This window comes from Electrona antarctica (assembly GCF_951216825.1).
Source record: "Electrona antarctica genome assembly, chromosome: 8".
NCBI classification, from domain to species: domain Eukaryota; kingdom Metazoa; phylum Chordata; class Actinopteri; order Myctophiformes; family Myctophidae; genus Electrona; species Electrona antarctica.
Window position 1 is genome coordinate 8,247,923 of NC_136789.1, and position 17,385 is coordinate 8,265,307.

General features: G+C 40.9%; 2 protein-coding genes across 2 annotated transcripts; both read right to left on the bottom strand.

Moving 5' to 3' along the window:
- Window positions 1–119: 119 nt before the first annotated feature.
- c1qbp (complement component 1, q subcomponent binding protein) lies at window positions 120–4,656 on the bottom strand. The gene is made up of 6 exons (XM_079508067.1): window positions 4,210–4,656; window positions 3,468–3,618; window positions 3,275–3,368; window positions 1,814–1,921; window positions 1,559–1,684; window positions 120–569 (listed from the first exon to the last, which is right to left on the bottom strand). The coding sequence occupies exons 1-6, from the start codon at window positions 4,466–4,468 to the stop codon at window positions 420–422; spliced, it is 888 nt and encodes a 295-aa protein (XP_079364193.1). The 5' UTR covers window positions 4,469–4,656; the 3' UTR covers window positions 120–419.
- A 2,642-nt stretch (window positions 4,657–7,298) lies between these two features.
- dhx33 (DEAH (Asp-Glu-Ala-His) box polypeptide 33) lies at window positions 7,299–15,906 on the bottom strand. The gene is made up of 12 exons (XM_079507825.1): window positions 15,509–15,906; window positions 14,711–14,871; window positions 14,319–14,546; window positions 14,013–14,183; window positions 12,329–12,514; window positions 11,972–12,083; window positions 11,517–11,676; window positions 11,110–11,198; window positions 10,885–11,012; window positions 8,391–8,594; window positions 8,174–8,260; window positions 7,299–8,087 (listed from the first exon to the last, which is right to left on the bottom strand). The coding sequence occupies exons 1-12, from the start codon at window positions 15,723–15,725 to the stop codon at window positions 7,779–7,781; spliced, it is 2,052 nt and encodes a 683-aa protein (XP_079363951.1). The 5' UTR covers window positions 15,726–15,906; the 3' UTR covers window positions 7,299–7,778.
- Between the last annotated feature and the right edge of the window lie 1,479 nt (window positions 15,907–17,385).

The window sequence follows — 17,385 nt, forward strand, 5'->3', positions numbered from 1 at the left end:
ACAAGACTGAGCTTGTAGATTGGCTATATCTCTGTGCTTTTTTTTCTTCCTTCCTAGAAATGTAATGAATTCAAAAGTACAATATTTGATTTTAAAAATGAGAAAATAGCAATATCCCATTGATGAATATGAAATAACTTTATTGGAAAAAGAACAATTATTGTTTTGGTTGTTAAAGTTCACAAATACAGTATATGCTGAGCTGGCATAACATGGCATCTCTCTCAAATTGTACGGGTCTCTTCACATACCGTAATCACATTCAGACACACAGGCATCAAAAAATATAAGTCACAGCAAAACACATAAACTAATAGAAACATATTGTAAGCCGATGTTCTTACGAGACGCAAACATATGCTATTCAGAAAGTGCTCTGACATTTTTTAAATATCCCGAACAGCCATTGTGTGTATACATTAGTTGCATTTGACGAAGGCACCGAGTTGTTCCAGGAAGCCGATATACTCCTGATGTTCAATAGCAGTGCTGAGCTCAATCAGTTCATCAGCAAACGTGTTGTCAACCCCTCGGTCAGCTAAGAAGTCCATTAGGTGGTCGTACAGGGCCTGAAAAACACCCCCCATACACTGATCAGCAAACACAGCTACAAACCCGTTCGACAGGATGACAGCGTGAGCTGCGAGCAGAGAGAAGAAAATTAATCTGCAGCATGACAGGCAGCTGAGCCAGGCAACGCTGAAGCGGCACAACACAACAAGCGGCTGCGCTAAATAATAATAATAATATAGATATAGGTCCAGTGCTGGTTGATGTGTTTGTAAAGCGTTATACTATTCGTTATACTATAAGTCCTGATGCAATCACTCATCCCCTGGTTCACTGAAGTTTCTCTCTATGGAGAATAACATGGGGTCATCTTAAATTGTGGTCCAAAAATAAACAAACCGTGTCTGCAAAATTGTTGGGGAGATGTCTCTGTATCGTTTACAATAGTCAGTCATTCATATTTGATACAGTCTGTCGCGTTGTCGCAGCCAGAGGAGTGGGGAGGCGGGTGGGTGCGAGAGAGCCCACGGCAACTGGCACAGGAATTAGTCACTCACGGCAGGGAGGGTGAGTTTTGTTGCTGCACATATTCATACGACTGGGGTGGCGTCTATCAGCAGGAAATGTTTATTTCCTGGTGGGGGCTCCTCGCTGGCAGGTAAGTGAGTAGGTAGCAGTAGCAAGCAACACATAAATGTGTTGAGAGGAATTCATTTGTATGACAATGAGATCTCAGTAACAGACCATGCACTAGATTGACACCAGAACACATTGACATGATAATCTTTCTTAAATATGTTTGCAATAGGCTATCCTACAAGCAGCCAGTAACCTAGGTCGGTTGACTCTCAATTTAATTTAGCTAATGGTAACAGGAGGCCATTGCTCCCTCAGTTACATCACAGATGATCTGTGTGTGCGGCTGTGCACTGCACTATAGGAAAGTCTTCAAGGAACATCAAGGCAAACCAGTCATTGGGAATTTCTGCAATTCATAATTGAATGTTCTCTATATCAGCAGTGTGGTTTACTGAATGCAAGTACTTACCCAGTCCAGAGAGTCTGCGTTGAGTGTATAGCTGGTCTCCTTCCAGTCAGCATCTCCCTCAGGCTGGAAACTGACCTCACGAATGGCAAAGATGTCACTCTCTTCTTCACCATCACCATGCCCAACCTATAAAAACACATTCAACATTATTCATTAGGAAATATACTTTCCATGGGGGGGGGGGAGTAACAGTAACATGTTTTTGACAATGATAAATTGTTCATGTTTAACAGAATTCATATGGAGAAAGCTTACCTCATCTTCAGGGTAATGGCAGTCAAACACTAGGGAATGTTTCTGTTGCTGAGATGCAGACTGTTTTGTTACTTCAACAACAAAGTTTGGTGATGACACAAGTTCTGGCTGAAAGTGGAAGAAAAAAAGAAAAGAAAAAAGGAATTTACACTTCTGTTGTGGCTAAATCTGATGACATGAGAAAGCATTATGCTTAACATATTATCTAAGTATATAAATGAACAACCTCTGTCTGTCCGCCATTCCGTCTAATCTGCATTTTTGTCCCACACCATTTTTCACTTTCCCCAAATTTAAGCTGGATTTCTGTAGTCCTCTAGCGTAAAGGTGACAACAGAGCCAATAGCCTGTGGCAACGGCAGCGCAGTAACTCAGAAAGTCTGCTGCTTAGTACTACTACGCAGCAGACTTTGAGTTAAAAGATGCGCTGTGATTGGCCAGTAATCACATGAGTGGCAGCGTGACGTAGCGTGCCTTCCACTCTTCCGGCGTACTTCCTCTCCCAGTGTAAATTCTCCCGCCGACACACATCGCTCCAACGAACTGGAGTGGCCAATGAGGCATCTATTTTTTTAATATCTATGGGTGGAACTACCTTCGGAGTACCTTAGATTTAGACTCTCTTGTAGATGTATTTCATTGATGTTGACATTTTCAATCTACTAGTCTTAAAACCCTTTAGTACCCCTGACGATGTTGGACAGACACCAGCTGAGATCCTGCAACTCTGAACATGTACAAATGCTAAATATACGGTTGCCTTATATATTTGCCCCAAATGTTAGAGAGGCTGCCGGAGTGCTTGTGCAATGTTTTTGTCCGTAGTTTTCAATAAAGAAGTGTTTTAGTCGAATGCCATTTCCCCCCCTCGTTTACTTAAAAGCCCATAGAAAACTACAGACTTAATCCCGTACCATGTAGTGTTTTGTTTCATTAGTGCGAGTGTGACAAAATAGGCTGCAGCTTGTTCTGCTGCTGCTCTGAACACATGGTAACGGTAAAGATAACAAGGATTCGAAGGTGACGTCACTGTTATGCTACGCAACACGGAAGTAACACAGACTTGAAGCAGTTTATAAAGTATAAACGTGACGTGTACGTCCCTGACTAATCCTTGGTATTTTCATTCAACTTGACAGTCAACCCCCCCCCCCCCCATTTTCCCCTCACTGTATCACTGTGTATTTGTACGTCTCCAAATGTTTTGATGAATTAAACACGGTGGACCCTCTTGTAATCAAGTGTAATGCTTAATTGGGTCATCCACTCACAGTTAACATTCTTTGTATTGAGTTTGTGCTTGAAATGTAGTGTAATTCTGCAAACTGTTAATAAATATTTCAATCAATCAAACCGCTGTTTGGAGAATCCTGGTGACGGTCGGGAAAACTTGGGTTTCCCTTCTCGCGTACCAGTGGGACAGGGACCGGTGGTTGGGAACCTCTGTTCAAACCTACTCACCTCGTTCTCTGCAGACTTCTGCTGTCCTTGATCAGCCGCCTCGTCCTCAAAGTTAGGAGGAACACTGTTATTGACGTTGAAGGTGATAGTGACTCTGTAAAATGAACAACAGTGTTGAACCGTAACACATTATTTGCTGAATGAGCAGTTTAATTCGTAGGCTGGGGGGGTGATAAACGAGTTATAAACTTACTCGTCTCCAGAAATTAACCTAGTGAGTTTGGCTTCTGTGCCATTCATCTTCAGCTCCCATCCTCCAGACATCTTTGGAAGCGTTTTGTTTTTCTGGATCTTCTTCTCCTCTTTGATTTCATCAGACAAGAAATCACTGAATGCTTTGTCTCCTGTATTTTTTACAAGACAAACAGATCACAAGACTGTCAAAATCAAGTCTATATCTTACACATTTGTTTTGGTTTGAGACTAGAACGATGTATGGGTTAAGAAAATATATATTATTTTTTAACAACCATAAATGGGCATTAATCCTAATGCCTAATCAGAGAATGCGATGAGAAACACAACTGTAACTGCAGTCTCCCTGCTTTTGCCATGAATAATATGAATATGTAATTATTTCAATGTCTTTCACATATACAAAAGTGTAGACTATTTCACTTTCACCTTGTTAACTCACTACTTCACACATTTCTATTCTCCACTTTGACATTCAGACAGTTATGCAACAACTTAGCCCTGAAACATGACTGCCATCATGGCAGTCATGTTTCAGGGCTAGCAACAACTAGAGTTAAGACATTGGGTAGCCTACACATCATACATGCATATTCCGGCATTTGGCTTACATGTTCATTGCACCATCCAAATTTAAGAATATACTCACTCACACACACACACACACACACACACACACAAAACTGGCTACTACTAGCAAACTAAACACGTCGTTGTGCAAGGTGACAAGAAACGTTTACCTTCTGTGTGTAGGCTCCCGCATCCACACGACACCGACGGTCTCAGTATCTTAGAGCTGAACAGTTTGGGTCTGAAGCCAGAAGAAGCTCCGTTAACACTGCTCATCATCCACAGGGACCGGGTGAATGGCCGAGTTGTGGCCGAGCTGGGAGCGCATAGCGCCGGGCTGCTTGCGAGTGGAAGAGACCGGGCCGTTGACGTCGTAGCTGCAGAGACTCGAACAGCCGTTCCCACCGCGCGAACAAGAGACTTTAGCATTCTAATAATAACAACAAGTCCAGTTAATTAGAGAAAGTATGTATATGAAGTTAACGAGAACAGTGAGTCAGGTAACCGGCGTCTTGCTCGCCGTCAACACACGTGTGGAAGGAAGGACACGGAACGACCTCTCCAAACTATGACCCTTCAACCGGAAACTGTAGTAGTTAGCGCAGTCTAGAGCTGAGCCATCTAATAGAAGAGTTACGACAACTCCATTCACTTCATGAGGCCAGTCCAAATTCAATTATAGATATACTTTTAGTTATATGCGTGTCATAATGACAATGCTATCCAATCGCATATGACGATGACACACGTGTATATCCCTATATGGGGTTTCCATATTAATCTGATGTCAGCATTGGATATTTCCATTATCTCCACATATGGGCTATAAATGATCCTCATATGTGGAGATCCAAGTGACGGCCTTTTATCCCCATATATGGAGATCCATTTGAGAGCCTTCGCAACACATATCCTTTCTTATCTCTATGAGTCCAATGGCGGCTCTCGGACTCAGGCAACCATAGCAGGAAACGGCCCAGCGTCTCCAGGCTGCATGAATGATGAACAGCCGCATCAATGTCGTAACTCTGTCTCTCTATGGCCCAGTCATGCTAGCGGGTCTATGGAGCTAGTTATGTAAGGAAAGTGCCCCATCTTGTGACAAAGCAGAGGTACAGTGCGTGCTGCCGTAGGAAGCAACACAGTGGCAGCGGTGGCCGAACGGATAACGGCGCGGTCTTGATACCGGAAGGTTCCTAGTTCGAATCAGCCGTCCGACACGTTAAAATTACCACCGCTGAAGTGCCCTTGAACAAGGCATTGAACCACTACGATGAAATGTGTTCTATGAGCAGGGCCTGGCTGGAAACAAGTTCTTGAGCTTAGCCCAGATACCCTGGGTAAATATAGATTTCATTTCATTTCATCACAGTGATCTGGCCACTAGTATGGAAGTCCATATTATAATGTAAAAAAATAAATGCAAATCCACTGCCTTGCAAGAATTTCCGTACAGAGCTGATCAATATAACTGTCAATGTATCTGATAGGCCTACTGCTGTGGGTGGTTTCTGATTTGTGCCTTTCAGCAGAGCATTAGTTTATGGGTATTTATTCCCAAAAGGCATGGTTACAAGTACAACTTAATTTGCATACAAGTTGTACAGTGAGCTTAAAATGTAAACAAAGCAGTGGCAGAGGCTGTTTTTTGCTAAATCCAGACACATTTAATGATTGATTTAGTACAACAGCCAGGTTTTTATTTTCATTAGAACTATGAAATCTGTTTGAAAATTCACATGCAGTTCTTAAACCACTTTGCTTTGCTTGAATCTGCCATTCCCATACACATCTTGTAACAGTAGAAGTTATACTAGTAGATGTGGCTTTAAAAGCATATTTATCATTAGCATCCAATTGCAAAAGTACCTTTTATTGCCCTACCGAATAATTTCAAGCCTAACCTAGTTTTAAAATGTAATTTCCTTTATAAATAACAAAATCCAAACAAGCATATAGATTGTATGATCCACAAAATATTCTAAAACATCAAACTATTTGGTGACAATACCCCCAGATAAATTTGATGAAATTTGAAATTCTGAAATTAGTTTCCAGAAATGAATGTTTCCCAGCGTACTCAGGCAATCATTGTACAATCCTGAGTCCAGTATAAAAAAATGAAAGAAAAACTTCCATTCTATACCTTCTACAAAGTGTGATTTGCAAACTACAGATTAGAAACACCAAGTATTCATATCCAGAACTATAATCTCCATGCATAGCATACACTGTTGTCAGTATGTATAGAGGTTGAATAGGGGTTTGTGCAACATACTATAACAGGGTACATTTAAAACCCATGATGATAATAGTAATATTATGAATTAGGATTGTATTTAATGTGAAGTGAATGTTGTTAAGGCATACTACTGTTTTTCACATGCATGTGATGAAGTGGTGATATGAAATTATACAATTGTAAAGGTATGTGATTTGTTTAAAACATTTTTGTAAAAGCACTATATTCTGCTAGTAATCATTGCTAGTTTGTTCAGTAACAGCCAGGGCTCTCCCTACCTCTTCAATTTCAGCCAATTATGAGCGAGTACCCATTCATCAGCTTCAATTTTATAGCGTTCCAGTTCCAATTTTGTCTGCTTGTTTCTTTGTCATCACTTCCAATCTCACCTGTATACTGCGAGTTCTCTCTCCCGATTGGATATGGTATCCCGACCTGAAAATACATTTTTTTAACTAAATGCTGTAGTTACTGAACAAATATTCAATGAGTAATATCAGAATACCTTTACTTGCGTTACATGTTAACATATATATCCTATCCTTATGTCTTTCTAGAATAAATGTGATAATGGACACCATTATGTATCCCATATCAAATTTGAATTCAATAACAGTTCTTAATGATCTGTAATACGTATATATCAGTTAAGACACAAATCGCCTCTATTCATATTATTGGAAAGGAAACATTGCATTTTCCTGGGAAACATTACCTTTTTTTCCATGGGAGCACATTATGCTCAGTTGAGCGAGACCGAGGTGGTTACAAACTCCACAGCCATGCCAACCTTTCATCCATCTTTCTAGAAATCAAGGATTGTGTGTGTGCAAGCTCGCATTCTTTTTTTTGACCATATACAGAGATGTCACAGTACTGACAACACAGACTGGCCTTCATGTACTGACATCAAAGTACTACTGATATGGCAGGCTGAGTCATAGAATGGCCTCCAAATACTCTGCCAAAGTCTTCAAATTATGATCAGATAATTAAATAAGTCCAGACAATACCATAACATTTTGGGGGAAATGTGCCATGCCCCATTTAAGTAATCATTGGGATTCAAAACATGCAAATTGTAGAACATAGGAAATAAAATAAAATAATGTGAAACCTGAAGTAGAACATACTGAGTGTTATGTGGCAACAGGGAAGACAGACAGTGGATGTTTTAAATGTGAATTAGAGTCCAGAGAAATTAGAGCATGTGAGGCCCAGTTAATGAACATTTCTGCTCAGGCAACACATGCCAGCTGCTTGTCAATTCGGAGGTAGTGAAAATTGGAAAACCATTCAAATATACGACTGTAAACATCCAGTGATATGTTGTTTTGCTCTGGCACACAACAGTTTCTGTATTGTCATACAGCTTAGAAGAGAGTGCTGAGACAAAATACGTCTTTACATTATTCTTCAGGATTTATTTTCACTGGCTCAAGAGAGGCATTTCTCTTGGCGGAGATTTACGCCACAGTAGTCCCGTTTCTGTATTGGTTAGCTTTTGGTAGGTCGGAGTTTGCGGCAAAAGTACTCTGGTGCTGCATCCATCAGCCAATCAGCATCCACCAAGCAAAGGTCTCGCATGTAGCAACGGGACGTGTGCAGCAGTTCATTGAAGACTACGTATGCTGGCTTGGCCTGGAAGAGAACAGAGGATGGGTGGATGGACACAGGCTGGTGCGTGTCAAGGGCGATGTAGCTGCCGTCAGGTTGGAGCTCTGCAGCATTGACAAACATCCCGTGTGCCAAGCAGCGGCGGACATTTCCGGAATCTGTCCCACATGACTCCAGCTTCAGATTCAGCTACGAAACCCAAAGAAGAAAATAAGTGAACTGCTGTAAATCAGTGTTTGAGTAACACATAACGTAATAGATTTGTGGTGATGTACCTTAAGGCAGATGTCTCTGAGCTGGGCTCGAACCTCTCTCACTAGACTCATGTTCCTGCTGTTGACAAAATTCTCCCGGCACCACTCCTGTAGCAAGAAGCATAAAAAGAACTAGGGCTGCATGACATTGATAAGACAGACAATATTTCCAAACTGTCTTTTTGTTTAGGTGATACACAATATTGTACTATTGCTATAACAAGTCATTACTGCTTACCTTGTTGCCGCTGACTTTTTTAAAAGCTCTGTATATGTTGAGGAGTGTCATGTGATCTCCTTCACTGGAGGCAAATCGCCTCCGTACAGCAAGGGTCTCTTCGCGACGGGCTGGGGGGTTGTACAGCACTGTGTCCACTGACAGCAGAGACACAATGCTCAAGATCTCCTCGGAACAGGAGAAGTCTGGGGACACCAGTATCGTCTGAGGAACAAAGAGAATAAGATGGATAAGTATTCAGAAGTTTTCAAAATCATAGTTTGATGCATGTACTACACACAACTATACAAAGGTTGAATGTCCCAGTGTCGACTGAACTCGTTTTGTATTTTAGTTCAGTTTATATCATAATGATTAGATCATAAAGCCCACATTAAAAGGGGGTTTTGAGGAGTATGTATGGAAAGTAGCTTTCGCTAAATCCGGCATATGTATACTTGCTCATGTGTATTACACCTGTCTTGTGTTCATCAATGTGCAATGTCCCGACCAAATAAATAAATAAAGCTGTTATTGCGCATTCATTAATTGTTCAGACTATACTGCAGGAATAACAAATCGTAAATTTCATTAGGGGCATGTGTAATTGTGTATAAGCATCATTAAGTGGGAAAACGATGTTATTCTAAAACAGTGTACTATGAACTCATTTGTTACTGTGTTTAGTGTGTTACTAGTCGCCAGTGTTCATAAATATGAAATGTAAATGATAATGTGAATGTCAGAACTTTTTATATAGATGGCTCATTTTGAAGCGCTAGGAGTTTTGTCTTGTACTGCATTTCCAAGATGTTGGCCCAAGTGAAGCGACTTCTCTTAGGCCCAAACCGCACCAATGCAATTCCTTGCAACAAAACAGTTTTAACCGATTACATGCCACCATCTCGTGGCTAAACTCGGTTGGGTTTCCAGAGGAATGGAATAGACAAGCCATCTTTAACAGATGCTTTTGATGCTTTGAGAGTCGAACCGGAAGTAATTGTGTGGTGCACGGAGCCTCAGTCCACAGCGTCATCTCAAGATGTAAACAATGGTTTTCCACTCGCGAGGTCGGATTAACGTTTTATTAAACTGTAAACAGTCCTTTATTTCAATCTGAGCCCTAAAAACATTTTAGATCTGTGCATGCGCGACTTGCACGTGTACGAGGACTAAGGATGGAGCTCGTTAATTTTTATTGATAACGATCACCTTATCGAGCCGGGTCCTTATCGAGCCCACTATCGAGCATTTGCTATTATTTTGTGGAAAGCTGGGAGACAATACATTCTGAACAGAACCCCCAGTTCAACCCAGTTGTGAGAGTTTGTTTGCATGTGTGCGCGCGCGCACACACACACACACACACACACACACACACACACACCTCTTTATTTTAACCAACCAAAACATCCCTTGCACTACATTTTACTAGGGCCTTGAAATACAGTACTTTTCTAACAGACAGAGGGAACTGTTAATTGTGTACCGTCACTTTAAAAGCGTAATGTATACGTCATTGTACGACGGTGTCACTCACCAAAAAATAGCCAATCTACAAGCTCACACTGCGTCTGGTTGCACCGCGTTGTGAACTTGTAGATCTGCCTTACGATAGACTGAGAAGTCGCACATTGAATTATTATTAGAATTATATGGCAGGGAGGGAGTTTTGAGTTTCCCAAGCGTAATATGATTGGATTATAAATTATGGTAACAGAGTCTTGCTGGGCAGCAAGCACCAAATGTCTTGGTTGGAAGAGGACGGTTATTCCGCCTGACCGCTTGCAGCAGCTGACGGCTCCCGTGTTGTTTCGACTCGTGCAGACATGCAAACTTGCAAAGGTAAGGTATCGCATTTGGGTAATTGGGTTTAATTTATACAATGCATTATTGACAGATGCCTATGCATTGTTGAAATGTTCCCTTTCGTGCATGTACAACTGTGCTACATTATTGCATTTAGCTCCCCTCGTCTTTTTAAACATGTAACCAAAACTTTTTCACCCGCAACCACCCGTCGCGTCTCGGCCCCTTTACCACCGTGGCCCAATCAGTTTAGACTCAGAGCTTGCCCAGTTTAACTTTGAAGAGAGGGGGCGAAAAAACAAGAACAACAACAAAAGATAGCCTACTTTCGGATGCTAAAAACAGTTAACGAACGGTAAATAAAATACTATAAATTCTGGATTAAATTACATTAAAGAAACACTTTTTACTTGTGTTGGCACACAAGGGTATAATCATTAAACCCGAGAAATCGCGGGTTCGGCAAAGATTGGGTTAAGGACATGTCACACCAATGCAACACGATCCTTGCAACTGCTATTGGGGATAATGGTTGCATGCAACTACTCGTAACCGTTTGGTTGCAAGGAGGAACATTGATGCGGTTTGGGCCTAAGGAAGAATAATGTTTTAAGTCTGACATACAATGACCAAAGAGCAGTAGCAGTAGTACATATATATTAGTTGGTGTACTTTTGATGTAAATAAATGTATATACTGTAATTACCTTGGAAAATCTAGGCTCTAGAGGGAAGCTAGCCATTTTCTTGCCCAATGCAGTGAGGGAAACCCGTTCCTCCTTCCTTACCACAGCTCCCAGCAGTTCCAACTGCTCCACAGCAGAACGGATGGCCTCTGAGATCAATAACGATACCAATTATAAGTTACCGTCACAATTAGATTTATTATCCATTTGAAGACTTATGTTGATTTATAATAGATAACACCTTACCGGGGGAAGGCTTGGACATAAAATCAAAATTCATCACATCTGGAACCCCCAAGGCCATTAGTTGTAGCATCACACTGGATAAATTGCATCTGCAGAATATTAACACACATGTACAGATTGTACACACAAAAAAAGAGAACAGAGCAGCAGAGATTTCAATTATGTTGGTCTAAATGAGCAACCATTTAAGAGAATCAGATTCCTCTAAAAACCCATAAGCTCCAGCAACAAGGTCTCATGTTACTCAATGTTATTTCCAAGTGAAAAGAGCTGATGCATCGAATCGAGAGGTAATCTTTAAGTCAGCAGAAATTATACTCTTTGGTCTCCATGCTTCTAGATCTGAAGGCAGCACATACTGTAGGCATTAAATAAGAGATAGCGTGGTCCTACGACAACAAGTTTACCTCTGGATCTCTGGCACAGTCATGGGTATGAGGTTGTCAAACTCTGCCTCTGTGTAGAGACGGTAGACGGCGCCCGAGTCCTCTCTGCCAGCCCTGCCCGCTCGCTGCCATGCCTGAGCTTTGGACACCCGCTGCACCGCTAGCACCTCCAAGCCACTGTCTGGAAGACACGTAGAACATGCACAATCCATTTAGAGCAAACTGACAACAGCACCATATATACACACCATTTGATAATTTCATAATATACATGAATTGTTTATTCAAACATTTGACAATTCTTTAAAAAAAATATTGACAATAGAATCAAATAGGAAATTAGGGGTCAACCATATTAGGTCACTGTTGGAGTTAGGCATGTGGTTGCAAAGTTAATGTAAAGGTTTAAGAAAAACAATGGATACCAGTGTGGGTCTGTGTGTGTGAACTGTGAAGTGAATAGCAAATTATCTAACCAGGATTGAAGTGTTTTGCTTTCACCATCCCAGTATCTATGACATATTTGATGCCAGAGATTGTGACCGATGTCTCTGCAATGTTGGTCGAGAGGATAACCTTCCTACAGCCCTGTCAAAGAGCAAAAATGGTACAATGGTAAAAACAAAAAAGGCATCATTCATTAATATTCTATAGATAAATGGAAACTTAGCGTTAGTATGCAAGACAATATTAAGAATTTTACATATCCAAAATGTTCTTTACCGTTTTAAAGCCCCATTACACAATGCTATCAGAAAATCTGCATTATGATCGATAACCTCACAACATGGCCCACTACAATGCATTGTGAGCTTGTAGATTTTCACCGTTACCTTAGGTGTAGGCTGGAAGACCCTGAGCTGCTGTGCCGGGGGCAGAGAGGCATATAATGGGATAACCATCATGGGGCCGCAGCTGTCAGGCAGGTGCTTGGCGATGTCCCTGCATGTTCTGGCAAGAGCCTCGATCTCCTCCTGGCCCGTCATGAAGACTAAGATGTCATGAGACGAAGGCGCTTCCTGCACGTAGACCCCAACAGACACCGTTGCTATAGATTATTATTATTATTATAGATTGGTTGCATAAACCTGCTGTGATGTTTTTCCGTAGAGCAGAGCAGCCACTGACAAATTCATCTGTTTTAAGACTGCCAAAAATAATTAATGGTAGTGATACCACTGTATTTTCAACTGGTTTTGAATGAATCACTAAAGTAATAAACCCATTAACACAAATGGTATGAAACTAGAAATGTTGCAATTTTGGAAAAATTGCAAAGTGTGGTTGCGCAATCTCTTATAAAGGCCCCTCCCACTCATTTTGCTAGCCAATTACAATGTCACGTCAACCCTGATCATGTGAGGGGGATGAGGGGATTTATCCCTCCAAAAACCATTTTTCTGCAACAAACGGTTACCCTTTATGCATTTGCGGCGCCCCCCATGGATGAAAATGGAATTGCTTTTAGCTCTTGGTTGATTAAACCATCCACGACATCCGATTCAAATTCGGGGGGAATTGGACGTTTGGTTCATGATTTGTGGCATTTTTTGTAAAATAGGCCCGTCCCACTATTTTCGGAAGCCAATTACGGCCGAACGATATGCACTAAGAAAATTCTGCCAGTGGTGTTTTAATCAGATGATAGGTCCAGAGATCATGTGTACCAAGTTTTGGGAGATTTGGACAAAATCTGTAGGAGGAGCAGCAAAAAGTGTGTTTTGAAGAAAATTCTTTCCTGACGGAAATGGGCGAGGCCTATATGGGGAGATGGGCTAGGCCCAAGGAATCCATGGAAAAGGACATTTTGATTTTACGACGTAAAGAGAGGGAAAAATGTAAAGTGGGCTGTTATAGCGCCACCATGAGGCCGACTGATGTAATTCCTTTTCAATTAATTTTCATAATTATTATGAACCTCCAAGTCCCCTAAATATGGCGCTTACGGTCTCCGAGGGAAAAAATACTTAAATTGGAGCCTTATTTAGTCTTCGATCTTCCCATTATAAGTCTATGGAGAACTAATTAATTAATATCAATTAAACTATACAACTGATCTCTTAGCAAAATACAAGCACACGATTCCCAATGAAGCCGCTCGAGTGTGTGTGCAGAAGAAACTGTGGGAGGAGTAGCGCGGCAAAGTATCGCTCATTTACAATAACAATAGTCTGGTTGCCCTGTTATAATTAATTAATTAATTATGAAAGCAAATTATGAAAGCAATATTGTTTATAACAAGCCAACATATTAGACACTTTTCTGATTATTTTAGCCAAAAGGGTTCCAATATTGTATACGATTATAGACCAGGTGTCAGTAACCTAAAGTAATATTTTGTCTTAATCGTAGTGCTCCTCTTTCAACCCCCTAATATTTCATATTATAAAACACTTCCAACTGTTTGTCTAGCATTTGCATTTAAAAGAAGATAGTATTAAGTTATTATATGTGAACTTCACCAACGTGAAATGTTGTTCTTTACTTTGATTACAGGTTGAAGCTAGCTTAGCTTACCTGGTGGATCTGGAACACAGAGACCAGTGCAGCCTGGAGGTAGTCTGACTGAGGCTGCTTGGTGTAGTAGATCTGAATGGGATGCTGCCTCCCCTCCAGGTACAACACAGGAGACTTATTGAAGTATTCAGAGAACAAATCCACATCCATGGTGGCTGACATCACTATGACCTGTAGTGTTTACATGGAACAAACAACTTTTTTTTGTAGGATTTGTGGTCTGTTACCCACTTACCCCAGTCAAAAACGAATAAGCGCAGGTGAACAACTATAATCCAAGTTTACACAAATGTTCAGGTCTCCTACCTTCAAAGGGAACTTATTAAGTTCTCTACGCTTGCGCTGAGCAGTCTTTACTACACCAAAAAGGACGTCCGTGTGCACAGTGCGCTCATGGGCTTCATCGAGGACCACCACTGTATAGCGCAGCAGCAAGGGGTCTCCAATGGCCTCACGCAGAAGCATGCCATCTGTCATGAACTTGATCTTTGTCTCAGAAGAGGTGACATCCTCAAAACGCACTGTGTAGCCAACCTGAAGAGAAGAAGGTTATTGATTTACTGTGGATTTGTCATATCGGACAAGATCTCAAGTCTAGTGATGACAAAATTATGCTCAATCCGTTTTAAATGTCCATGCTTTTGCACGAACAGAACCTGTACTTCAAATGTGTGAATACAGAGGTCTGGTCTACACACCAGCTTTCCAAGCTGAGTCCTCTTCTCCTCTGCCACCCTCCCTGCCAGTGAGATTGCAGCCACACGACGGGGCTGAGTGATAGCAATAATGCCCTGTCTCCCGATGCCAGCTTCATACACATACTGCGGGACCTGAGTGGTCTTTCCAGAGCCAGTCTCACCTGATGTAAAATAGAAAGATAAAAGTTCCAACAGTTCTGATGCAAGATTTAGTTTGTGTGTGCACATGTGTGTGCGCACATGTGTGTGTGTGTGTGTGTCAAAGGGAGATATCAAAGAGAGATCAAAGGGATTGTAGTGACACAACAATGAATGCTCTTTTCACATTTTGTGCACACAAAATCAAAAACAAATGTCATACACATGAGAATAGCTTTATACTACTGTAGTAATCATAGATTTAATGTTTGTACTTTGTAATCAATTACAGAGATATCTTCACCCAACTGACTCTTTAGTAAACGGAACATACATTTTCATGTTGGGATACCATTTTCATCCAATCAGAAGAGAGTAGAGACCTCACTCATAGAGTATTAGAGTCATAGGATACAGGATAAACAAGTGGAATTGGGGGTGATGAAACGAAAAGAAAAAATAGCAGACACACAGACATTTGGAAAACTATCAATTTGAAGCTGTTCTTTCTCTGAGTCCTGATGTATGAAAGTGGTGTCCCACCTGAAAATGTATACCCATGTTGATACTGAACAATAAACACTCTGGTGATTAGCATTAGCTACTAAACAGATAGATAGTTCTTGAGTTCATGTTTTAGAATTTGATACGTTACGTTACCTATCAGGACAGCATTGTGAAGCTGTCGGAGTTGGTTCAACAGCTGGGACTTTGCCTGGTGGATTGGGAGGTTTTTTCGCTGGATTTCTATGGAAGTGGTGGATCCATTTCCCTTTCTAGGCAGCAGCATTCCAGGCTTACTGTTCTTGTCGAGACGGAAAAAAGCGGACCCCGGCTTAAACCTTTTAGCCGGAGGAGGATCGGGGTCGTGGGGCATGGTCTAGAAAAACACGCGTATGTTAAACGGAACGTCGGCGCTTCTTCTACTTAATCAATCAATCAATCATAATAAGCAGCACAGATAAGAAACAAATTCTTCATGGCAGCGATGCAGTTGTTTACGTCCGCAAAATCCTTCCCACGTGGTAAAAAGTCGGCGCATGTATTCGACGTAATGCTGCGTGCACACGGGCCAGACACGGGCAGGCATGCAAAAGATACAAAGATGCAAAGCTGCTACACAGTGTATTTGCATCTTCATGTCGCTGGCTTCCATTGACAATGAATGGTAAACTGTATATAATCAATTTTGTTTTATATAATTTATATAATTTTAAATAAATATATATATATATACATTTTATATAATTATACATTATATCATTTATATCATTTATTTAAAAAAATAATAATTTTATATATATTATATATATTATATAATTATATAATACATTTATACAATTTCATTTTATATATATTGTACATTATCTGTACAATCTGCTATCAAAGAGGAAACTATATTGTGCCTACTGCAGTAAAACTGAGCTTCAAGTGCTGCCATCAGGGGGCGACAAGAGCGACATAATGCAGCAAGCAACAGCTGTCCATCAGTGCAAGTCAGCTCTACTGGGGACAGTGGTTACTTCTGTTCTAGCCTTGGATCAAGACTATCATAGATATTTTATCGATTTTGATATTTGCATAGCTATGATAGCTATGAAATATTAAATTAAAGATTCCCGAAGACAGAAAACAAATGAGTGGTGGTATATTAAGTCAGCTTTGGCTCCAAAATCTCTATACTCCAAATATGGCCAACCAGCCACTGGCCGTACAAAACTGCTATTTAATGTTGCCAATTTGGGAATGGCAGAAAATGCATCTTCAATAGCCTAAACATTTCAGGCTATGCAATCAATTCATAGTCTGACGTATAATAGACAATACCAGTTGGTGGATAGTAACTAAGTACATTTGAGTACAGTTCTTAAGTAAATCTTAGTATCTGTACTTTACTTGTATTTTTTGATACTTGACTTTCTATTTCAAAGATAAATATTGTACTTTTGACTCCACTACACTTCTAATGAGGGAAAAAGTATGATTATGAGTTAACCACACTAATTCAAATACAGCAGTGACATTAGCTGATCTACAAGCAGTTATTTTCAAGACATTAAAGCAGGGGTTTTAAACTGATTGTGAATGAGGGACCACCACCCTGACTTAGAATAACCTGGGGACCACTGTTGTGTTGGTTGAGGATATGGGCTAAGATGAGTGCTTTTGTAATACTGACTATGCATCCCATATACATCCCACTGTTTCTCAACCAATGGTCCATTGATTACTAATAATTTCCTAATAATAATGGCTCAACCAGACAATCCGGTGCACTTCCCCCTCTTGAGATTCTAACTTCCTTTTTCTGTTGAATTTCTTGACCTTCAATGACTACATGGACGGTCATCATAGTTCACCAGGTCATTCAGTTCTAGTCAAGTGTGGGGGGGGGGGGGGGGGGGGGGGGAGGGGCGGAGGTTCCAGACCAGGCCAGGGTGCCGGCACGGTTCCGGCGAGCCGCACCGCGTCCGAAGCGGTTGAGAAATGACAGTTACGGCGTGGGGGTCCCTCTACTGTACTGTACTGTAACACCC